The 25,210-nt window shown below is 37.8% G+C and overlaps 1 protein-coding gene across 8 annotated transcripts in view; it reads left to right on the forward strand.

Moving 5' to 3' along the window:
* Positions 1-637: 637 nt before the first annotated feature.
* The window catches only part of Slc4a10 (solute carrier family 4 member 10), a 287,257-nt gene continuing 262,684 nt past the window's right edge, over positions 638-25,210 (forward strand). For 4 of the 8 annotated variants that reach the window (XR_009593862.1, XR_009593863.1, XM_060390263.1 and 1 more), the window contains exon 1: positions 638-1,006. Coding sequence is in view for 6 of the 8 variants with exons in the window: in XM_060390263.1 (XP_060246246.1) it covers positions 959-1,006 (48 nt within the window). In the remaining 2 variants the exon portion in view is untranslated. The remainder of the gene's footprint in view (positions 1,007-25,210) is intronic. The other 4 variants (XM_060390262.1, XM_060390259.1, XM_060390265.1 and 1 more) reach the window with 2 other exon arrangements.

A 25,210-nucleotide genomic window follows, 5' to 3' on the forward strand; every position in this document is an offset into this window, starting at 1 on the left:
AGAGTCTTTGCCTAGCATATCCAAAGTTCTGGGTTTGACTCCGCATTCAGAAAATAGATCTGAATCTATTTCAGGACATATGTACGTATGTCATATGTACGTAGCCACTCAGTGACCACCACCAACTCCTTTCATCTGACAATAGTTTTTTATCCCATTCCTTCCATGAATTATTTAACCACTTAAGGCAAAGGCATATATGTTTATGATACTCATCAAATTTGCTACCTTTTTATTGTGCTTTAATATCTTAGTCATTGCTATTGTCAAAATATTTTTCACCCCTCTCTCTTTCGAGAGATACATTTTAGAAAAAAATATCTTTTTAATAGTGTATGACCTACTGAAGTTTCACACAGTTTAAACATTAAAAATACTTGTTTTATTGATTTAACAATAACTTGTCTTTTAAATTAGGGAATAGTTCAAGCTCACTGACATTCTAATTTTGAGGCAAGATTACCTCAAAGATCATTCTAAATGTTTATAGCTAAGAGAACTCCTATTAAGACTTTGCCTTGCCATTGCCATGTTTGAACTGTTATTTCCGGTGGTATTCTGGAATGCAGTGAGTGCCTCACCTCGTCAAAATCAGACTGAGCTGGTTAGAGTTCAGTGTGAACTCATTTGTATAAGAAGTTAGCATCTCAGGCAAGATTCTTAATGTCCTTTGGACTCGCAGCACTGTAGGCTCTACTTTATCCAGAATCCACGTGTGGGCAGTGATTCAGGGCTTCAGGATCTCTCTCACCGGCCCAAGGATCCAAGGCAGTCAGTGCAAAACCTGGCCAGCAGCCCGAGTGAGTAGGAGCCATGTGACTCTGGTGAGTTGGAGTGTGCAGTTGCCTCCTGCTTCAGAGCTACCTGATCCGAATACTAAGCAGAGCGAGTGCCGGGCTGAGTGGAGACACCGAAGACACTGCAGAGAAAGGTGCTTTTTCCAGAGGTGTCACAGGACATGGAGATTAAAGACCAGGGGGCCCAAATGGAGCCGCTGCTGCCAACGGTAAGAGACAACCTGCTGTCAAATACATTAACCGCTCTGCTGCAGAGCCTGTCAGGAAAGTGGTATGCTGCTAGGTGCTGGGAGAGAGTACTTTTGGGGTGGTGGATAGCTCCCACAACATATGGACAGGGTCTCCTCCCATCTCCGCAGACTGAAATGCTTTAAAGCAGAGCACATGCTTTTTTTTTTTTTTTTTTTTTTTTAATTTTCCATCTTCTCAATATGGATGCAGCATGGTGATGAAATGTCTCGTGTTTGTTGCTGTTTGAAGAAATGGCTAGGGTTTAGCAGCAGGGGCAGTTGTGTGTCTTTTTTTCTTGCCTGTTAACGCTTATCTTTCTGTTTCTGAAGATTTGCAGTGCTGGCTCAAGCCCCTGCAGAGAAGCCCCCACCCCCCTTTATCCTATTTAGCCCTTGATGCATTTCTTCCCTGTGCATCCTTAGGCAGTGAGGTAAGGGAATGCTGCTGCTGTTGCAGTTCTAGAGATTTAGTCTCAGCAGAAAGGATCGTGTGTGTGTGTGTGTGTGTGTGTGTGTGTGTGTGTGTGTGTGATATCTGTCAGTATCTTTTTCAAAGGGATGTGTATCACAGTTCATGTACGTGGAAGAGAGGAGTTTTTGGGAGACAGTCACACTATTCACATTTGAGTGTCTGAAAGGTTCCTGGACTGTCATTTGGAATTAGCCCATCTGTTTATCGCTGGGACCTTTAGCTGCCTGCTTGATTTAATATTTGGAGTGATTGATTTGCCTGTCTTCTGCACAATCCGTCTGTCTGGCACACAGACTTTGGACTTCAGGCAACATCCCCTTTAGTCTGGGGCAGCTCATGTTGCTATGTTTAGGGGCGGCGTGGGTGAGGGAGGGTCAGTATTAACGTGGTGAGGCAGAGATACTAAACGTTAGCTCCTAGCCTTCTATCAGCGTGATCACGGCTTAGAACAGCAGAAATCTCCGCAGCACCGAGCCACATAAGCGGCTGTTCTTTAGCTGTTCAGTTGTGACCCACCTTGCAGGCTAGGACTGCTGAAAACTGTTCATTTCCAAATCCACGCTCATCCTTTGAACACACAGTTAAATGATATCGTAGGAGGATGGAGCAATTTCTGGGCCACTGATTTAGGGCCTTCAGCGACAGCTGGACTCTAATGCTGCAAAACACATCCCGGTTTGCTTCCTGCATCAGCTGTGGCTACTGAGCATGCCCAGTGCTCCCCAGGACCCCAGGTTTGGATAGGGAGGGAGCAGAGAGGTGGGAAGAACACCAGTGTCACCATGAAGAACAGAGCCTAAATTAAGAGCAAGGACGGTGTCGGCGGGTGGGGGTTGGGAAAGGATGCAGTTAGCTAGCCTGCTTAAAGCTAGTGTGTGTGTGTGTGTGTGTGTGTGTGTGTGTGTGTGTGTAGTTTTGAAAAAAAAATGAGTATAAGATTTGTGTACCTCTTAACTTGAATAGATATGGTTCTCTGGTTATATATTTATATACTCCAAATAAATAGTGTTAATGACACAGGGATCTGTTCTATAAACACAGGAATTACAGGATGGAGATTTAGGAAAGATTAAATATAGGGGGAAAATCCCTTTTGTGGCAGGGGGGCTAGTGGGGCCTGGGACTTGTCCTAGAAAAGCAGGCTGAAGCCAGTTTGTTGTGGCTTATGGATTGGCACTTGGTGGGAGCAGTTAAAGGATTTAAGACCAAATGAGGATTATCTGGAGGAGTTTCGAAATGGATGACATTACTGGGCTCCATGGGCAATCGGTTTGTGGCTTAAAAGAGCGAGGGACATAGAAGTTAGCTAGAAAGGAGGATCTACAATGTTTGGTAGAAAATAATTAAAGGCCACATTTGTATTTCATGGGCGTTAATGGCTAGTACAGAATAGTTTTACAGTTAAATGGTAAGGCAGAATCATGTTAGCAATATGTTAAAAAAGATAAGCCTAAGAATTAGGAAGAATGGTGAATTTTTGGCCTGATTTTAGATTTGCATTGCTTTTCACTTCTTCAGTTGCTTTAATCTTTTTAAAAGGTCATGTTTGCTATGTAAAGTAGCTTTTATTATCTTTATTTTAAAAATAAGAAATCAAGGCACATGGAGTCTAAATAAAATGTTGAAAGTTTCATTGTGTAAGGAAGCTAGGACTACAATATATGTCTTCTTAAACTAGTTTTAAAAAACCACCCAATATTTTTGTGTTAGATTTTTAATCAGGCTTTAGTGCAATCAGTTCCTGGGTACTTTATATATAAATATATATAAAGAGAAAGCAATAGTTTTGGAGTTTAGAGTATTAATCAGATGACTTTGCAAACAATTATATGAGAAGCAATGTGACATTTTTTAGGAACATATTGTACTGGGGCCTGGCATTGCTATTTATTTTTTTTCTGTAATCTTGGAAAACTTACGTTTACATTCCACAATTGAAAAATGGGAAGGCTATGATATATACCTTTTCTTTAATTAAAAAAAAAATTTCTTTATTTATTTCTGTGTATGTAGGGTGTGACTTCACCATAGCACATAGTGGAGGTCAGAGGACAACTTGTAAGAGTCAGTTCTATCTGGTCACCATGGGTCCTTGGTATTAAGTGAACTCAGGGCCTTTGAGTTGGCTTCAGGTACCTTTATCAAACGAGTTATCTCACTGGTTGAAGGCCAGATTTTAAATGTAGTTTGATCATACAGGAATGGATAGTGGAATTTAGCATCTTATTTTGAGTTTCTTTATGGATATATAGGTCAGTAGTAAAGCACTTGCCTACTGTGTGCAATGATAAGGGTTCAGTCCTAAGTATTGCTGTCAGCTGTCACATATGATTTTATTCTTACTGTTTAATAAATGAGGACACTAAAGAAGAGAAGTGGGATATCTTGCCAGTAACCATGCTTGGAGAATAAGCATGGCTACAGGTGTGACAGAAGAAAGGGAAGACAAGTCCCACGTGGGAAGGGACTGAACTCAGCCTCTGCTGAGTCCTTCCCTGCACACATCATGCCGCCTGATGTCTTCGGTGTCATAGCTAACTGTGGAAAGGAATTGGAACACTTAGCTAGCTGCCTCAAGGCAGAGATCAGTCTAGCTTATTTTATTTGTGGAAAAGAAGAAAAGATTATCTTAGAGAATGGGAAAAGTTCGAAAAAGAGAACATGGGTTGACTAGGTAGCATTTTTTTTTTTACATTTAATTTGAATCACAATCTAAATTGTAGTTTAATTTAAAACAAAATTGTTCCACACTATTACGTAGGAAGACATGTAGTATAAGAAATCACTCCTGATTTTTACTTGAATAATAGCTCCTCCAGAGAGGTGAACTATAGAAATAAGTATATGCACAGGTGTTCAGGTTGTGAGAACGAGTGGAAAAACCTAGAATCTACATGTATTATTAAGTTTATAGTAAAATTTTTGAGGTCAGATTAAGGAAGCAGGACAGTTTAGAATGGAAAGGAAAATCTGGGACAGGGCGGCAGTCTAAATAGACTTAGAATAAATGGTTATATGTTTATGATATCCCTTCAGATTAGGCTTCAATGATGGTTGCAGCTGTACCTACACAGGAGCGCATTACAATGTGTGAAGTGTGAAGGCAGGAATATGAATACACTTTCGGCCATTGTGTCCAAAGACACTCAGCTCAGCTCAGCTCAGCTCTCACAGGCTGTAAAACTATATAGCTTTTTTGTATGCTGCCACGATTAGTCCTTATAGTAAATTCTAGCTAAGAGCCATTTGTGTGCTTATGTGCTGAGGCTTGAACCTACGCACTCATACACTGACTTGAACCTAGGCACACATACACTGAAGCAAGCACCTTACTACCATGCCACGTCCCTATCCTGTGTTTTATTTCTAGATAAAAGAAATGTAAGCTGAATATTTGATACTTGTTTTTTCAAACAGAGTCTTACCCTACAGTCCAGACTGGCCTCAAACTCAAGAAAATTATCTGCTTCAGCATTGGAAAAGCTGGAGCTGAAAATATGTGCCATCACATCTGGCTTTGATACTTTTGTCATAAATATTACATCATATACTTTTTGGGGTTTGTTATTTTTCTTTGGAAACAAGGAGCAATTCATTTATAATATAACATTTATGAATAGTATGTATACATTTTAATAGGCATTATATTTTTATATGAGGATGCCAAATAATCCGTTTTACTATGAAATCTTCATATGTATATAAAATAAATAAAATACATAATGTACTTTGCTCATATTCATTCTCCCTTTATCCTCTCTTTCTCCTTTCTCTTTCTCCTCAGTCTTAATCCTGTCCTCTAAAAGGCTCTGTTCTACTTTTCTCTCTCTCTCTCTCACACACACACAGGTATGCACCCTTGCACATATATACATACAGACATGCCACACAATATTTTATCAAGTGTTGTTTTGCAAACTATTTTTTATAGTAAGCTGAAAATTTCATTTATATATATATATATATATATATATATGTGTGTGTGTGTGTGTGTCTGTTGATACACAACTAGATTGATTGTTCCATATCCTGTTATTATGAGTAACGCTACAGTAAACATGGACAGGCAATTATTTCTGTAATATGCTGACTTAGATTCCTTTGAGTAGATAGTGATGAGTGGATAGCCAGACAATATGGTAGTTATATTTTTAAGTTTCTTTAGTCTCTATTTTTATTTCCATTGTGGCTGTACAGGTCTATGTTCCCAACAGTAGTCACAGTGGTTCCTGTTTCTCTACATCCTCATCAGCATTTGTTGTTTATTTTCTTTGTGATAGTTGCTCTGGCTTGAGTGGGGTAGAAGCTTAGTGTAGTTTTGGTTTGCATTTTCCTGATGATGAGAGCTGTTAAACACGTTCTTGTGTTTATCTTTTAAAAACTGTTGTGTTCATTTGCTGATTCGTTGACTGGGTGATCTGGGTATGGGCTACTTTATTTTTTGGGGGGGCTCTATGTATATTCTACTTTGATATGAGTTTGTTGTTAGATGTCTGACTAGCAAGGACTTTCTTGATTCTGTAGGTCATCTCCTCCCTCTGTTGTTTCTGTGAAGAAGCTTGTCAATTGCGCGCAGTCTTGTTTATCAGTTCTTGGAGTTAAGTACCACAGCATTAGTTTCCCCTTCAGAAAGTGCTTGCTAATGTCTATATCTTGAAGTGTCTTCCCTACATTTTTTTTCAGCTATTTTGAGTTTTAAACTCTTATCCTAAGGTCTGGTCCATCTTATTTTTTTTGGGGGGGGGTGAGGGAGGTAGGTATAGCATGAGAGATACAGATCTAACTTCATTATTCTAACTTTATTCTTACTCTATTCTATATGTGGCTATATAGTTTTCCAAACACTATTTGTTAATAGGGTTGTTCTTTCTCTTTGCAATTCTTTTTGGACCTTTGTAAATAATTAGATGAACGCAGCACTTCCGGGTCCTCTCCTCTGGCTTATTGGGCTCTATGTCTTCTGTGTGCCAGTGCCATGCTATTCTTGTCATGGCTCTGCAGGATCATCTGAGTTCAGACACTGCGAAGTCTCTGGCGCCTTGCTTTATGCTCAGGGTTGCTTTGACAGTTGGGTCCTGGCTCTCGAGCTTTATTTATGAAGAATTCCATCAGAGTTTTGATGAAAATTGCATTGAATCTGTAGGTAAGTTTTGATAAGACAGCAATTTTCACAATGTTAACTACGACTAAGTTTTTTGTTTGTTTGTTTGTTTTTAGAGCAGTTTGTGTTCACAGCAATATTGAGTAGAAGATGAAGAGATTTTTCATATATTCTTTTTCCGTCCACATGTACAGACACCTTAATTGACAATATTACCTACCAGAACGGTATATTCTGCTATGGTTTATGAACGCATGTTGACACTCCTCTGTCAGTGGTGGGAATTTTGCCCCTATCTTTTCTACCTCTGTCTTGGGATTTTTTTCTGGTTGGAGTTTGCCCAGGTCTTGAGTGTACTTTTACTATTGTTTTCTAAACAGTCACTGTCAAACTCCGGGTCATCTAGATTTTCTTCTATGTTATCTTCTAGTGGTTTCAGAGTTTTGGATTTTAAAATTTCTGACTCAAGTTAATTTTTTTCTGAAGTATGTTAAGTATATGTTGAAATTTAAGTTTTTTTTGCATTTGACTATCTATATGTTTCAGAGTTTTGCTGAAAAATACTATTATTTATATACTTGGATTTTCTTACTCTTTTCTCAGAGATAAGGCAATCAGAAATATATGTCTCTGGGTCTATTTATGGTCTATCCTGCTCTCTTTATGTATTTTATATATTACTGTAGCTTTATAGTAAGTCTTTATGTTGGGCACTGTTAATCCTCTACATTTTTTTTTTCTCTTTTAAAAAAATATGTTGGCTTTTGTGGATTATTCCTTCTCTACAGAAACAGAGAATCAGTTTATTGATAGAGGCAAAATGATTTGTTCTTTTTCTTTTGCTTGTGTTTACATTGAATCTGAAGATAAGATTTTGAAGAACTGATGTTTAGAAAATGAGTTTTCCTTCTACATGAACATTGAGTTGTTCTCCATTCTCTATTTAGACATTTGATTTATTTTACTAGAGTTTTTTTTTCCCTCTTCCTTGTATGGACCTTGTATTTATTTTGTTAAATTTATATTTACATATTTTGGTGTCTATATAAATGTTTTAAATTTTAATTGCACTTGTTTTTGCTGAAAAATATTGACGGTAATTAATTTTGTGTGTAATTGATTTTATATCTTGCATTTTTCTATAGATATCTTCAGGAATCTTCAGGAAGATTTTTTTGTTTATTGAATTAGGATTTCCTGCATAAACAATTATTTTATGTGCAACTAAATATAATTTTATTTTTTCATTCCTAATATATATTTCTGCTTTTATTTTATTTTAATGTTATTGTTACAGTTATGGCAATATTAAAATGATAGGAATCAGAGGGGACATCCTTGATTTATTTCTGGTCTTGTTAGAAGCTTGAGTTTCTCATCATTAAAGATTGTGAAAACAACTAAAATTTCACCTCAGTTTTTGTTGCCAACAATTTTTAAGATCATTGTTAGTTTGGACTCATGGAGTATTTTATTACTGTCGTATAGTATGTCAAACTCTAAAAGTCAACCTTTTTTCTGATTTTGATAATAAAATCTCATGCTTGAAAATAATTTTTATAAACTACTGTATGTCTGTATTTCCAATTTGTAAGGCGTAAAACAAAAGAAAAGTAGACATGAATCAGTAGAGAACAAATAAGGGTTATTTATAGATGGGAGGAGGTTTTTACTACAAATACGTATGAAGAAACTTTTCAGTTATGGAAATCTTCTAAGCACTAGTTTGAAACTAATATTCTGTTTTTAATCATATTTTATTTAGTTTGAAAATATGGGCGCATTGAAATGTATATCAAGTGAAAATATTTTAAAATACTCTGTTGCTTGAAATGTTTATAATTTATGAGTTTGTTAATTTTAATAACTAACAGATATTTGTTTCATATTCTGCTATAAAAGGAACTAAAGATTTAAAACATGTAGAAAAGGACCATGTAGTGTAGTTTATTAATTATGAAAAAAGAGCCTCCTTTGCCCAGTAGAGTTTTAAACTATAGGGTATACTTTCCTAGATAATTCAGGAAATCACTAATGATTTAATTCTGAGGTCACAATTAAGCATTTAATTATTCCAAGTATATCGGTAAAAGGTTTTACTAAGCTGTATGCTCACGATAACTGACTTCTCCTTATGTATTGAAATAATTTATTATTTTTTGTTTAGATGTTAGAGATGAATATTAGTTTCCTAGGTCTTTCATAATACAATCTTCCAGTTTAAGATAAAGTAATTGTCCCCTGGTTCTAGAAATTGAAATCAGGGTGCCATCAGGAGTGTTCCACATCATAACTCTAATTGTTGCTTCTTCCTTTGCATGACCTTCACCCCCCACGTTCTCCTCCTTCTTCTTGTAAAGGTACCACTAATTTTATGAGAGCCCATCCTAATAATCCCACGTTGGCTTTTACAAATTTGAAGACCTTATTTACAAGTAAGGATCCCACTCAGAGATATTGAGGACTTATAGTCCCAACATCTCGTTCTGGAGAGATATTCCACCTGTTATGTTGAGCAGGCAATTCAGCTGGCCTGCCCTTAGGGGCCTTTAGGGTCCTGACAACGTCCTGTCAGTACCTGAGTCCTATGTCATCACCTGGGCCAGGTGCTTCAAATATAACCCCTTTTCCTCTCTCTCTCTCTCTCTCTCCCCCCCCTCTCTGCTTTCTCTCTGCCTTGGTTTCTCTTGTGGAGCCCCCAACATGTCTCTCTTTCTCTCTTTTCCCCTCTCTCTCTCCACCTCCATCCAATAAATCTCTTTCATATCACATCTGTTGTATGTGGCATTTAAAAATATATCCTAATATCACCCATAACAAACATGTGATGTTTTTGTTACAGCTGTCAATTTTCACTTTCAAATTTCAATAGTAATTAAAGTTCTTCATAAACTACATAAAAGCTTAAAATGTGGCAAGCAAAGTGACTCATTTAATAAGTGAACTTGTTATCAAGACTGACAGCAAGAGTTCGGTCCCTTGAACCGGAAGTCGAATGAAAGAATCAACTACTTCAGGCATCACACACACACAAACACACACACACAGTGAAAATTTTAAAGCTTAAAATTTTACTATTTAGAAATCATAAATTCTGCTATTTAAACTAATAAAGGGGAAACTAGCATCAACTGCTGCTTGTAGAATTGTTTCTCTTTCTCTCCCCTTCCCTCCTGCTCCTTATCTCCAATACTTTTTCCTTCCATCTTTGTTTCGCAGTGTAAGCTAGGATGGCATGAAACTCGATGTATAGCTCAGTCTGATCTTGAACTTACAATCTGCCTTCCTTAGCCTTCTGAGTACTGGGCTTGCAGACATGTGCCATGACAAAAGTTTTGAATGCTCTCTAGTGATTAATTATATCCAGTGATTAAAGATATCTTCCTTGGCACATCTGACAGGTCTATGCGTACATGTGATCACATTTACTTTTTCCAGTATCTGAAAAAAACATTGTGGGTTTTTGTTTGTTTTATTTTATGTTTTACTTTCATTTTTCAAGACAGGGTTTCCTCTGTATAGCCTGGCTGTCCTGGATCTCACTCTGTAGACCAGTCTGGCCTCGAAATCAGAAATCTTGCCTCTGCCTCCTGAGTGCTGGGAATAAAGTCATGTGCCACCAGACCTGGCTTCAGAAACTTTGTTTTTAATTCATTTATTTTTAAAAGAATTTTGTTGGTGTATAACACACATCACCTAATTTTCTCATTTTAAGTTGCAATTTGAATATTTTCAGTAAATTTAGAGTAATGCAACTGTCACTACCATCTTATTTTAGAACACATATTGCCACCCCCCAAATTTCTTCCAAGCCAGATAAAATCCCAGCATGAAGGGGAGAAGTAACCTCAAATTCCAAATCTTAGATGAGGAACTAATGGCATCCCCACACCAGAAGAATATGGGCAGCACAAAGAAGACAGGACTTCTGGGAAGCACTCTCTAACCACTAACTCTTAGAAACTTTCTGATCCACTCCCACAATAGTACCTGAGTCACATAGCTAAGAGGTGTGGGATAGATGTCTCATTTAGGCCTCTGCACTCTACAATTACTTTTCTTCTGTACTCTGACCAGGTGCAGGTCTCTATATTAATTTTCACCTGCTGCAAAAATGAAGGTTTGCTGATGAGGATTAAGAGCTGCACTAACCTAAGGACACAAACATAACTATTTAGGAAGTAGTTTGATACTATGTCCACTTAGTAAAATAATCATAGTAGATTCTTCTCTGTGTCTTATAATCTCCCCATTTATGGGTCCTTGTCCAGATTACAGTGCCAGGCATGGGTTTTGTCTTATATAGTAGGCCTTAAATGGAATTAGAAAGCAATTGGTTACTCCATAACATTTCTGACAATGTTGTACCAATTGGCATTGCTTGCTGGGTCTGATGTTTTTGTAGTTAGAAGGGTTTGCAATTCGGTAAGTCTATAGATAACTTCCTGCATAGCACCTTCCCAGGCACTATGGATGCTATCCAGAGAGGAATTGTCTAAAGCAAGACCAGCTTGACTATCCTCTGATCCAAGTATGTGGTTTCTTCAATAGTATAGTCTTACTATTTGCTTCTGGTGGATACTCAAGGATAGGGAAAGGAGCCAAAACAGAGATTTTAAAAACATAAATCCAAATAGGCAGGTAATAGATGAAGTCCTCACTCTCCTGTTTCCTTATTTAGCATTTATTACACATTATAGCTATATCACGTCTACATTAGTAATAAATTAGTATTCTATTTGTATGTGCAAATATCTATATATCTATACTTATTTTTCATTGGGTTTTACTCTCTTTAAAGCTGTCTGTTTTAGGTGATTTTGTGCTACTGTCAGACAGCCAAATGCATTGAATTTCTTGAATGTTTCATGAATAGTCTGTTAGACATTAGTTCTGGTGACATTATTGAAGAGCTAGATCTTTGGGATTGGATATTTCTAGCTGTTCTGATTAGAGGTTATGCCAACTTTGATATGTTAGCTACATGTTTAACTTGTTACTATTCTTATCTAAAATAATGATGGTAATACTGGTGGCATCTGCCTTGTAGATTTGTGAGAGTTAGTGAAATACATATTTATTATTTTTAAGACTATTGACAATTAACTATAATTACTGCTATTATTATTGACTTCATATTTTTACTTTTGAATGGTAGTCATATCAATGATTTTAAAACTTGATATGCATAATTTATCAACCATTGATTAAATAACTTGATTTATCTATTTGACAATAATAGAGAAGTGTGTCAATAACAATCTGGCATGTGTGCAAATATATTTTCCTAATTGTAAAATTAATATTTAATTTTTAAGATAGTTTAGAAAACATTAGCTGCAAATATGAAAGTAGCATTTTATTATTTTCTTAATGTTTTATTTTAGATAATCCTACTCTCACACAGTAATTATAAAAACAGTACATATAGCTTCTGTATGTATTTTATGTCTCTTATCCTAATGTTAACATTGGAAACAACTATAGATAATTTAACAAAAGCAGAACATCGATATTGATGCAATTAACTTTGTTATCTTATTTATTGTATTACTGAGGCTGTGGAAGATGGCTCAGTTGGTAATGTGCTTGCTGCACAAGTGTGAGGATCTGAGTTTCGATCTCTAGTTCATATGGAAAAGTTAACTGTGGTGATTTATGCCTGATCCCAAGGCTAGAGGTAGAGTCAGGATCAAAGTGCTCACTGGCTAGTTAGTCTAGCAGAATTGGAAACCTTCAGGTTCAGGGAGAGACCCTGTCTCAAAAAAGATGGAGAGTAATTGAAGAAGACATCTGACATTGACTCTGGCAGACACACACACACCCTCACACACACACATACACACACCCTCACTCACACACACACACGCACACACACCCTCACACACACACTCACTCACACACTCCCCACAAAAGTTTTTAAACAGACATCACCAATTTTCCTACAAATATCCTATCAAGTGTGTTTAATATACAAGTTAGAAAACCTCATTACAAATTACACCTCTTTAATCTTCTCTAATTTGCAACCTTGACACTTTTGACATATACAGGCCATTTAAAGATATTACTATTATTTTATTAATTTTTGAGAATTTTATGCAGTTTTCATCAAGTTCACCCTCTCTTCCCTATTCTTCCCAGATCCCCAACTCTTTTTTTATCCCCAACTTCCTGTCTAAAAAAAAAAAACCAAAAAAACCAAAAAGCCAAAAAACCAAAAACCCTCAAAAACCAACCAACCAACCAACCAAACAAACAGAACAAAAAATTCTTATTGTCATTTGTTTAAGGACTTTATAGTAAGATTCAAGTTGTAAATTATTGGCCATAAATACTGTGGAGGTGATTTTCTCTTATCTATTCCTTGTATCACTTGACACAAAACCCTCTTGTTTTTGGTTCTATTAACTAACTGAACAAAAGAAATAAAAAGGAAACGTAACTACTTCTAGGTATGGTGGAGAAGACACTTTATTATAGACTTGTGGGAGAGCATAGCCAGAGGCAGGGACCTCTGGGAAAGTACAGAGTGGACATGAGCCTGAGCTGGGTCATGTAGAGAGGGAGAGGGGAAGGGATTGGAAAGGAAAGAGAAGGGAGCCAGGCATAGCAGCCAGGAAGCCCAAAGGAACAAAGACAGCAGGTAATCAAAATGTTTGGATTATATAGGGAAAAACAGCCCAGCCCCCTGCTGGAGAGTTTAGAGGGTGGAGTATACCAGCCATGAAGACCCAGTAGCAGCTAGGACTGGTGGGACAGGGTGGACCTGCCTACCAGGTCTATTTTTATACGTTAAATCCCCAGTCCAGGGTGGAAACCTAACATTAACCTTGATTATGGAGGTATTTCTTGGCATTTAGACTAGCAAGTTTAAAAAACCAACCAAACCAAAACCAAACAAAAACAAAACCTTTCCTTTTGTAATAAAATCCTGGTGGAGAGCCTTTGAGATATGCAAATGTACTTTTGTTCAAGCTTTAGCATCCTCATAGTAAATATTTACTGTAGTATGTATTCTAGTATTTACTGCTCATAATGATTTTTCTATTTCTTTTATTCCCACCCTTAAAATGTAAGATCTAGGCCTGTAATTCTAGCTACTTGGGAGGCTAAGAGGAGTATTGCAAATTCAAAACCTGCCTGTGAGTTCAAGACTGAGTGGGCAGCTTAGTGAGATTGTCTTAAAAAAAAAAGAAAGAAAGAAAAGAGGGCAGTGGGTACAGGCCAGCTGTTGACTGTCTGCAGAACATCGAACACTGATTGCTCTCAGTCCCTTTCCCATATTCATGATTTTGCATTTGTTTTTGACCCATTTAGGGTAACTAGGAAAATCTATTTGACCATGGAATTGTAACTATCTATCAGTACTTGATGGTGTCATTAGTGGATACACAACTGATGGCAATGACTCTCCTTTCTCTGAATCTATCTATAACAAGTAGTTCAGTAATGAGTAGAACCCTGAGCTCCTACTCCATCCGTACTTGACTGGTGATGGATGCATTCTGATGTTTATTTAGTGTAAACATTCTTAGCTTTAAAAATTCATGATTGCAATGGCACCTTTTTTCCCAGGAGATGACATTTCTCTATAGCCCTTTGCCCTATATTCTTTCATTTTTTTTCTCTATCTTTCAACAATATTACCTGGCTCTCAGAAGGGATGTTGTATGACTTATATACTGTGTAAAGATGAATTATATTTATAAATTTTGTTAAAAGATAGGATGTTTCCACCTGAATTTTTCATACCACTTTCATGTTGGTTTACCTTCCCCCATCTTATCTTGCCTGTCTCCTCTACTTCCTTCCAGTCCAAAGCTTTCTACTCCTTATCTACTTTCATAGTATCTATGTTCTAGTCTCTCTATTCCTTAAGGAATCCTCTTCCTTATAGCCTCTTTCTAGTGTCCTGGCTCCTACAGGTCCAAGCTGAATATGCAAAATTAGAAGCTTGAAGTTAGGATCCATAAATGAGAGAGGAATGCTGCTTTTGTGTTATTATGATTGGATTACTGTTAGGAGACAGTAGCCAGAATCCAACCATCTCAGTAACAGCCTCTATTTTACTGACAGGAACAAAACTGAGTTCATGTTCCCAGGCCCTGAAACCAATTCCAATCCTGCTTCTTCAGGTGTTTGTCTGTTAGCCAGTAAAGAAGGTAAAGAGGGATGTTGCCATTGTTTAAACTAAGGCACACAGTTGTAGTGTGTAGCCTGTCTTGACTTAGTTGTGGAAGCGTAGCTTGCTCATGCCTTTGTTCCCTTATCATTCTGAATTCTGAGCCAGAAATTCAGGAAAGGACCTGACTGCAAGAGCTTAGTCAAGGGTCCTGAAAACAGGTGACCTGGATTAGGCACAGTCACCAATTTTAACTTTCTCATTCAACCTCTTATGTCAAAATATGATTGGTCAATGCAAAAGCCCTTCCCTCTTTCCCTTACTTTATGTTTCCATGTTGTACAATCTCCATTCCAGGATGCTGTTCAGATCCCAAACTGACCACATGCCAGTGCTTGAAGAAAATAAAGCTTTCATTTTTAAGCTTCTGATTCTGAAACCAAAATTGCCTACCTCAATATTTTTTTTTCAGTTTTAGCCAACTACCTGCAAATTTCATTTTCTAACACCTGAATAAAATTTAGAGGTGTATATATATCCACTCCTCGGTTGACTAACATTTAGGATAATTCTATTCTCTAGCTGTTATGAAAAGAGCAGCATCAAGCACCCTCCCTAGGAGTTTCCTTGTTACTTAGTTTCTTTGGGTCTGTGGATTATGTTATAGTCCAAGAATAGCTACATAAACCACTCAGACACTGATCTCAGTCAGATATTGTTTATTGAATGCACACCCCAAGACTGACCATGATCAAGGACACAGACCAGACTTGGGAGCTGAACTGTATCACTGGTCTACTTCCAAGGCAGGCTTTTTATAAGAAAAACCACAAACAGGTAACAACCAGGTAACAAGAATGCAAACAGGTAATCAGTAGTAGGAAGCAAAGGGAGGGCGGCATTACATCATTTTGACTAGCTAAACAAAGCATTTTTAACTGACCTTTAATTTGATTGATCCCAAGTGGAGCTGTAGTTGGGAACTTTTCAGAATGTCAAGGTAACAAGGTAACAAAGTATGAGTAATGAAAACATTCAATCATAACAAGATATGAGGTTGATTTGACCTTATAGAAGGATTTATACTAATGACATTTGGTAGGCAGAGCCTGGGAACTTCAACTTAATTTCATCTTATAACTAAAATGGAGACTGAAAACAAAAATGGTTACAGTTATGTCACAAAGAGCAGGGCTTAACAGATTTAAATATGTCTATACTGTACTATAATGGCTAAAATCTACTTATAAATGAGTACATACCATGTGTGTCTTTCTGGGCCTGGGTTACCTCACTCAGGACGATCTTTTCTAGTCCCATCTATTTGCCCGCAAATTTTGTGATTTCCTTGTTTATAATAGCTGTTTTAAAACCAGCAGGGGTGGTCATCTGTGAGTCGTTGGAGACCTGTGATTGCATAGGCTCCTGAGAGGATAAGGAGGCAACTTTAGTGGATACTGCTAGAAGCGGGGCACATGGAGACAGAAGTATCCATCTCTTTCCTAGCCTTGCAAGACTTCAGTGGTGTCTTCAGGGGAGACACCAACCCATCCACAAAACCCTTGACCCAAAATTTACTCTTACAAGATGTATGGGGATAAAGATGGACCAGAAAGTGAGGGACTGGCCAACCAATGACTGGCCCAACTTGAGATCCATCCCATGGGAGAGAGCCAAACCTTGACACTATTAATGATACTCTGCTGTGCTTGCAGACAGGAGGATAGCAGACAGGAGCCTCTGAGAGGTTCTACACAACAGCAAATCAAAACAGATGCTGAGACCCATAGGCAAACATTAGGTTGAACTTGGGAGTCTTGTAGAAGAGTGAAGGGAAGGATAAAGGAACCCATTGGGTACAAGAACTCCTGAAGAAGACCAAAGATTCAATTAACCTAGGCTCATGAGAACTTACAAAAACTGAAGCACCAACCAAAGAGGGTGCATGGACTGGACTTAGGCCCCCTATACATTTGTAGCTGGTGGGCAGCTTGGTCTTCATGTGGGACCCCTAACAACTGACTGGTGGCTGTCTCTTACATGGACTCTATTCCCTGCTGGTATCTCACTTTCTTCTAGCTGGGCTGTCTTGTCTGGCTTCAGTGGAAGAGGATGTGCTTAGTCCCGATGCAACTTGATATACTGGGGTGGCTTGGTATCATGTGTGTTGGGGTTGCTTTTCTGAGAAGAAAGGGAGGGAGAAAGTGAGAAGATGGTGGGAAAGCAAGACCAGGAAGAGAGGAGGGAGGGGTCTGAGATAGGGATGTAAAGTGAATAAATAAATTTAAAAAAGAGAAAGTAAAAGAAAAGAGCAGTATTGAACATGGACGAGAGTATATCACTGTAGTTGGATATAGTGTCCTTTGGATATTGTCCAGCAGTAGAATATCTGACTAGAATGGTAGTTCTAGCTCTAGCTTTTTGAAGAATCTCCACACTGATTTCTATAATGCTATACCAGTTTGTACTTCCAACAATGAATATGGGTTGCTCTTTCCTCACATCCTCACCAACATTTGCTATTAGTTTTTTGTTTTTATTCTTCATTTTTTTGTTTGTTTTTATGAGATAGAGTTTCCTTGTGTAGTTATTACTGGCCCTAAATTCACTATGTAGACCATAATGGCCTCAACTCACAAAGATCCTCTTGTCTTTGCCTCACAAGTACTGAGATTAAGGAATGTATCATTATTCCTATTATCATTTGATTTCTCAAGACTGGGGCGAGATAGAATTTTAAAGTAGTTTTTATTTGCATTTTCTTGATGGTTAATGATATTGTCCACCTTTTAAAGTCTTTACTATTCATTTTTAAAAATACAGGAAGTGGAAAAGCCAGGCACGGTGTAGCACACTGCAATTCCAGAACTCTGGGAGGCAGAGGCAGATGGGTCTCTGAGTTTGAGCCAGCCTGCCCCGTCTACAAAGTGAGTCCAGAATAGAGAAACCCTGTTTCAGAAAAAGCAAGCAAGCAAACAAACAAACAAAAGCAAAAACAAACAAACAAAAACAAAACAAAACAACCCCGAAGCTGATTTGTTCAATGTGGCCACATTGGGAAAAAGGACTAAGAGATTTCAGAGAAAACTTCAAGGTCCTGCAATGAGATTAGAGTTTAGGTAGAGGACCTATGATGTATATATCAAAATAGTAATATTCAAATTGTAGTCCTGCCTACCATTGACTCCTCATTGTTTGGGCTTAGTATTTTGAGATGATCTGACAAATTAGATCAGCTGTATGAATCTCTTTTTCAAGAGGCAAGTTCTTTCTCTAGCTGGGCTTTTTCCTTTCTCAGCATGAGATTCCTGGGAAATTTTCCATTTTTGGGGGGGGGGTCCATTGTTTCAGTATTTTGATAATTAAATTGAGAGATATTTCATTTCTGCCAGGCCTGTTACAATTCCCCATTTTTTTTAAACACCCCAGTCCTGAGATTAAATAAGTCTATGTTTGTAACAATATAATGCAGATAGAAACCAAGCTTAGTCACATTTAGTGCCACATTGCCCTGCAGAAGAACTACTTTTTAAAATATCTTGTTTTTAGTTACTTTTGCGAGGACAGGCACAATCAATTACATCTTGTTGGTTTGAGTCAGGGTCTTAATGAAGCTTAGCTAGACTCAAAGTGACACTTATCTTTTTGTGGTTTCCTAAACCCTGGGATTACCGGTAAATACTGTCATGACCTGAGTGACTTGATTTCAGTTTTGTCAACTTCCTGCCTTGTCTCTAAACAATATTTTCTGAAGATATTGTTGATTAAGTATCTGAGAATTTGTTCTCCATTGCCTCTTGAGGCTAGGAAAGAACTCATTCTGCATGATTGGATTTGATCCCATTCTGGGGTAGAGGGTCAGTGACAGGTATTACAAAGTTAACACCAGTAAGCCCTTTGTGTCCAATTTAAGCAACTGAGACATGGAACAAGTGGCTCTTGGGGTAGTCGTACCTGAAGTTTAATCTGCTTGTCTCATGAGTAAGGTCCCAACATTTTAGGAATGTTATCCCTTTCTTTGTCAGATGCTGTTAGCAGAATGTTAACAGTTTCCTCCCCTTGAGGTGGGGGGGGGCACTTTACCAGGCCACAGAGGAAGACAATGCAGCCAGTCCTGATGAGATCTGATAGACTAGGGTCAGAGGGAGGGGGAGGAGGACCTCCCCTATCAGTGCACTTGGGGGAAGGGCAAGGGAGGAGAAGAGGGAGGGTGGGATTGGGAAGGGTCTAGGGAGAGGACTACAGCTGGGATACATAGTGAATAAATTGTAATAAAATTTAAAAAAAAGAAATGAAAGAAGTAAAAATCTAAGGGTCTACTCACAGCTCAGAGTGAACCCTGAGCAAAATAAAATAAAATAAAATAAAAATGTGTAAAAAGGTTTTACAAATGTCACGTAGCAGACAATAGTAAGCTATAAGGTTTTACACAAATATAATCAACAAGAGGTAAACAATTTTGAAAATTAGGTAATGTGTACAGATTTTCAGATATCTAATAATACCAGTCTTCGGATGACTTACATCATTTAAGAGACATCTTAGTCATAAAGCCAGAAATAATTAGCATCATGACACATATGTATCTTATGTGAAAGTTATATATATAAGGCAAAATTTAGAATCTTTGGTTTGGTAAAATAAATGTATATACTAGCTAAAACAATAAGACAACTAAAAGGGATCAAGGGAATATAAATTGGAAAGTAAGAAGTCAAAGTATCACTACTTGCAGATGATATGATGGTATACATGAGTGACCCCAAAAAGGAGTTCTACCAGAGAACTCCTTCAGCTGATAAACACCTTCAGCAAAGAGGCTGAGTACAAAAAGTGGCTGGACACAAATTAATTAAAAAAAGTCAGTTACTCTCCTGTATACAAAAGACAAAAGAAATTAAGGAAACAACATCCTTTACAATAGCCACAAATAACATAAAGTACCTTGGTGTGACTGTAACCAAGTAAGTAAAAGACCTGTATGAAAAAAAAAAAAACAACCTTTTAAGTCTCTGAAGAAAGAAACTGAAGATGCTATCAGAAGATAGATAGATCTTCTATGCTTATGGATCAATAGGATTAACATACTGAAAATGGCCATCCTACCGAAAGCAATCTACAGATTCAGGGCAATTCCCATCAAAATACCAACACAATTCTTTACAGAACTTGAAATAACAATTCTCAATTTCATATGGAAAAGCAAAAAACCCAGAGTAGCTAAAACAATCCTGTATATCTTCTGGAGGTATCTCCATCCCTGATCTCAAGCTGTACCATAGAGCAACAATAATAAAAACTGCATGGTACTGGCAGAGAAAACATCTGGAGGATGAATGGAATTGAATAGAAGACCCAGAAATAAACCCACATATCTACAGATAACTTGATTTTTTGACAAAGAATCCAAATAATATAATGGAAAAAAAGATAGCCTCTTCAACAAATGGTGCTGGTCTAACTGGTCATCTACATAAAGAAAAATGCAAATAGATCCATATTTATCATCCTGCACAAAACTAAAGTCCAAGTGGACCTAAAGACCTCAACATAAAACTAGACACACTAAACCTGTTAGAAGAAAAAGTAGGGAAGAGCCTTGACCTCATTGACACAGGAGACAACTTCCTGAACAGAACACCAACAGCACAGGCTCTAAGATCAACAATCGGTAAAAAGGACCTCATGAAAATGAAAAGCTTCTGTAAAGCAAAAGACTGTCATCAGAACAAAACAATAGCCTACAGACTGGGAAAAGATCTTCACCAACCCTCTATCTGACAGATGTCTAATATCCAGACTATAAAGAACTGAAGAAGGTAAACACCAACAAACCAAGTAATCCAATTAAAAAATGGGATACAGAGCTAAACAGAGAATTTTCAGTAGAGGAGTATTGAATGACCGAGAAACACTTAAGGAAATTCTCAGTGTCCTTAGTCATCAGCGAAATGCAAATCAAAACAACATTGAGGTTTCACCTTACTCCCATCAGAATGGCTAAGATCAAAAACTCAAGTGACAACACATGCTGGAGAGGTTGTGGAGATGCTGGTGGGAATGTAAACTTGTACAACCACTTCGGAAATCAATCTGGAGCTTTCCCAGAAAATTAGAAATAGTGCTACCTCAACATCCATCTATACTACTCTTAGGCATATATCCAAAATATGTTCAACTATACAACAAGGATAGTTGTTCAACCATGTTCATAGCAGCTTTATTCATAATAGCCAGAAGCTGGAAGCAACCCAGATGACCCTCAGTGGAGGAATGGATACAGAAATTGTGGTACATTTACAATGGAATATTACTCAGCTATTAAAACAAGGAAATTATGAAATCTGCAGGCAAATGGTTGGAACTAGAAAAGATCATTTTGAGTGAGATAACCCAGAAGCAGAAAGACACACATGGTATATACTCATATATAAGTGTTTATTAGACATATAATGTAGGATAAACATACTAAAAGCTATACTCCCAAAGAGGCTAAGCAACAAGGAAGACCCTAGGGAAGATGCTCAATCCTCATTCAGAAGGGCAACCGCGATAGACATCTGAAGAAGGAGAAGACAGGGAACAGAACAGGGGTCTATCACAGAGGGCCTCAGAAAGACACTACTGATCAAGGTTTTGAAGCAGAGGCTGAGACTCCTAGCCAAATTTTGGGCAGAGTGCAGGGAATCTTATGAAAGAAGGGGGAGATAGAAATACCTGGAGGGGACAGAAGCTCCAAAAGGAGATCAACAGAGTCATAAAAACTGAGCCCTGGGGGCCCTGCAGAGACTGATAACCCAACCAAAGACAATGCATGGAGAGGACCTAAAACCCCTGCTCAGATGTAGCATGTAGACTCAGCATCCATGTGGGGTTTCTAGTAAGGGGAGCAGGGTCTGTCTCTGGCATGAACTCAGTGTCAGGCTCTCTGATCACCTTCTCCTGTGGGGAGCAGCCTTACCAGGCCACAGAGGAAGACAATGTAGCCAGTCCTGATGAGATCTGAGAGGCTAAGGTCAGATGGAAGGGGAGGAGGACCTCCCCTATCAGTGGTCTAGGGGAGGGGCATAGGGAGAAAAGATGGATGGACTGTAGGATTGGGAGGAGACTGGGGGGGGGGTGCACAGCTGAAATACAAAGTGAATGAAATGTAATACATAAAAAATAAAAATAATGTGTAACTGACAAGTATAATTTTAAATCTTTTGCAAGTTTAGGGAATAGTGTTAATTATTACAAGCAGATTATGTACAAGTGTATGTCATAAATACAGTAACAAAAAGACTTATTTTGTTAGAGTAAACAAATATATATCCAGGTTTTAACTAACAAGAATGACATATTTAATTAACCAGAATGACATATTTTTGATACTTTTAAAAGTCTGTAGTCACAAAGAGGTCAGCATTAAACCATATATATATGAGGACCCCATATATTTACAGAGGCAGGGAGGGTAGCTAAAAAGCCTGATCATCCTATTTTATGTAATGTGTGTACTTCACATTATCCATTTTTTTTTTATTGATGGACACATAGCCTGATGATTCCACAATTTGGTTGTTGCAAAAAGTATACAATTACATATGTGATAGTTTTAACTGTCAACATAATCTAGAATAACCTGGGAAGAGCATCTCAATACATACTAGATCAGGTTGTCTAGATGAGGTTGTCCTGATATTATGTCTGTAGGGGGTTTCTTCATTACCTAGTCTGTTGTGAGAGACCCTTTTCTCTGGACAAGAGAGCCTCAACTGTATAAGGGCAGGGAGAGGACAGAGCATGAAGAATGTTACATACGGTCCTTCTCTTTCTGCTTTTGACTGTGGCTGTGATGTGAAGAGCTGGAGCTGTTTCAGGTTCCTGTCTTGACTTCCCTGTATGGATTAACTGTCACCTGGAATTGTAAACCAAATAATCCTTTTCTCTCTCAAAGTTGTTTTTGTCAGGGTACCTTATCAGCAACAGGAAGGAAACTTAGGGCACCACTGATTTTCTTTAAAATTTATTTTGTTTTTTAAACAATAAAATTGATAAAAGGCCAGCTAACAGACTTTTTCCATTGTTGATTTTTTCCCATGGCTTTATTTTATTTTATTTCATAGAAATGGATTGTTATCTACTGTTTGTTGTATTAAGGTACTTTTCACATGCAGTGCTTTCATTTATACTGCTCCTTAGAAGGGACAGTTATTCCTATTTGACCTACTTCATAAATTGTTTGCCATTAAAACTTTAGAGGCTGTTTTAGAGGATGGCTGGTTCAGCCTCCATGTCCCCCATTACTAGGCGTCTTTGTTAGTGCCACCCTCATAGAGTCCTCATGGAGTTTTCACAGCCACAAAATCTCTGATCTATAGTTTGTCATGCCTTCAGGATATACCGGGTTCAGAACCTAGTATAATTGTCATCAGAGAAACTAGAGAGACTTCTTCCAGCCACTGATGGAGGCAGATTCAGAGCCTCACAGCCAAATATTATGCTGAGCTTGGGGAGCCCTGTAGAAGAGGGAAGGAAGGATTGGAGGAGCCAGAGGAGTCAAAGTCACCACAGGATCAACTGACCAAGATTCTGTCGGCTCACAGAGATAGGGAAGTCTTGGTGGGGCTGACAGAGAAAGGTCCCTGGCATAAATGTTATAGTTTGGTGTTCTTGTGACATTCCTAACAGTGGGAGCTAGTGCTGTCTGTGACTCTTTTGCCTGCTTTTGGGACTATTTTTCTCCTACTGGGTTGCCTCATCCAGCCTTGACGTGAGAATATGTGCCTGGTCTGATTGTAGCTTGCTATGCCATATTTAGTTGATGTTCCTGGGAGGCCTGATCGTTTCTGAGGGGAGGTTTTGGGGAGCATGGATCTGGGGCAAAGGGGAGGTGGGGAGGGAGACTGGGGGAGCGAAAGTAGGGAAACTGCATTCGGGTTGTAATATCTGAGAAAAGAATAAATAAAAAGAAAAACGAAAACCAAACCAGGAAGACCGTACATCATGAAGATCACGAAAGGTGACAATATTGAAAAAAGTGAAATAGTTAAGTCTCCTTAAATGTTGTCACTTCAACGAAGCCTGATGGCTTGAGCTAGTGCTCCAACTTACTTCTTGCTACTGTGTGATTTGAAAAAAAATAGTTCTCAGGAGCTGAGCTTAGGAGTAATCTATGTGAAATCAAGTCTTTTATTTATGTAATATGTATGTAGCAATAACTGTTTCCCTTTATTATGGTATGGTGAATATACCAGTCTTTCCCATAAATATCCATTATAAATCAAGTCAAAGAGATAGATAGCATCAGCTTCTAGCCCAATGTTGGATGTCGCTGTAACAATAATGTTAGCCAGTAAAGAACTGGAGTCTCCAGTAAATACCATTCATGTAATACAGGTTAACATGATACTTCTTGAATCTTGATGAAAAAACAAAACAAAACAAAACAAAACAACAACAAAAAAACAGATGAATCTCTCTACATTCTCTAAAAAAAATTCTAGTTATACAGTATTTTCTAAAAACATTTTATTTTAGGTTTGGATGTTGCTTTAAAAGAGTTTATAGTTTTACAAAATCAGTTTTCATAGGCTGTAATTTCATCAGTTCATTTTTATGATTTAAAAATTATATTATTATAGTTTTTCTGTTTTCTTAATCCTCCTGTCTTAACAGTATAATTCAGGGCTGGAGTTTCTTCATTAACCAGCATTTCCTGCACAAAGAAACTTCTCTTAGGATATCTTAGAGTTGCACTAGTATATAGCTAGAAAATAAAAATTAAGAAGAAAGTTTTATAACTGACACATTTAGTAAAATAATAGTGTTAGGGTCGTCCTGGAACCTGTGAGTTTTATGCTATTTAAAATACCAGGAACCTGTTTCTTCTTGTGCAACAGACCTTAAATCCAGTCAGAAGGTGGTTAGTACTCCTGTGCTATTTGTGCCACTATGGGCATACCTTGCTACGCCAGTCATGACTGTAACTGGAGAGAGGATTCACACCTGAATAACTTTTTGCCTTGCTGTCTACATAGCATCTTCCACTACCGTGGAAGCTAGCAAACAGGGCGGAGGCTTTCTGGTCAGTACCATCTTGATTTCTCCATGTCTTCTGATGAAAGTGTGTGGTGTCTTCAACAAGGGATCTTACCATCAAGTTCTCGTAGGCAACCAAGAGTAACAAGCAAAGCCTGAATTGTTTTGAGGGGCCTTTGGTTACCTCTTATCAATAACTTGCGGTGAGGGATCTCATGCCTGGCACTGGGCATTTTAACTAACACTAAGCATTCTTGAAAAATTCATTTAGAAACATACTATTATATATCTACATACGTATTCATATAAAGACTATTATATATATATATATATATTCATATAAAACTGCTTAATTGAAGTTATGCTTCACAGGGTATAATGCTTTTCCCAGAAGGTATAGGTTGCCAATATACATTGAAAAGCATTTTTGCATATGTGTCAAACTAGTTGCAAAATGCTTGG

Source organism: Meriones unguiculatus, chromosome 8 (genome assembly GCF_030254825.1).
Source record: "Meriones unguiculatus strain TT.TT164.6M chromosome 8, Bangor_MerUng_6.1, whole genome shotgun sequence".
Taxonomy (NCBI): Eukaryota; Metazoa; Chordata; class Mammalia; order Rodentia; family Muridae; genus Meriones; species Meriones unguiculatus.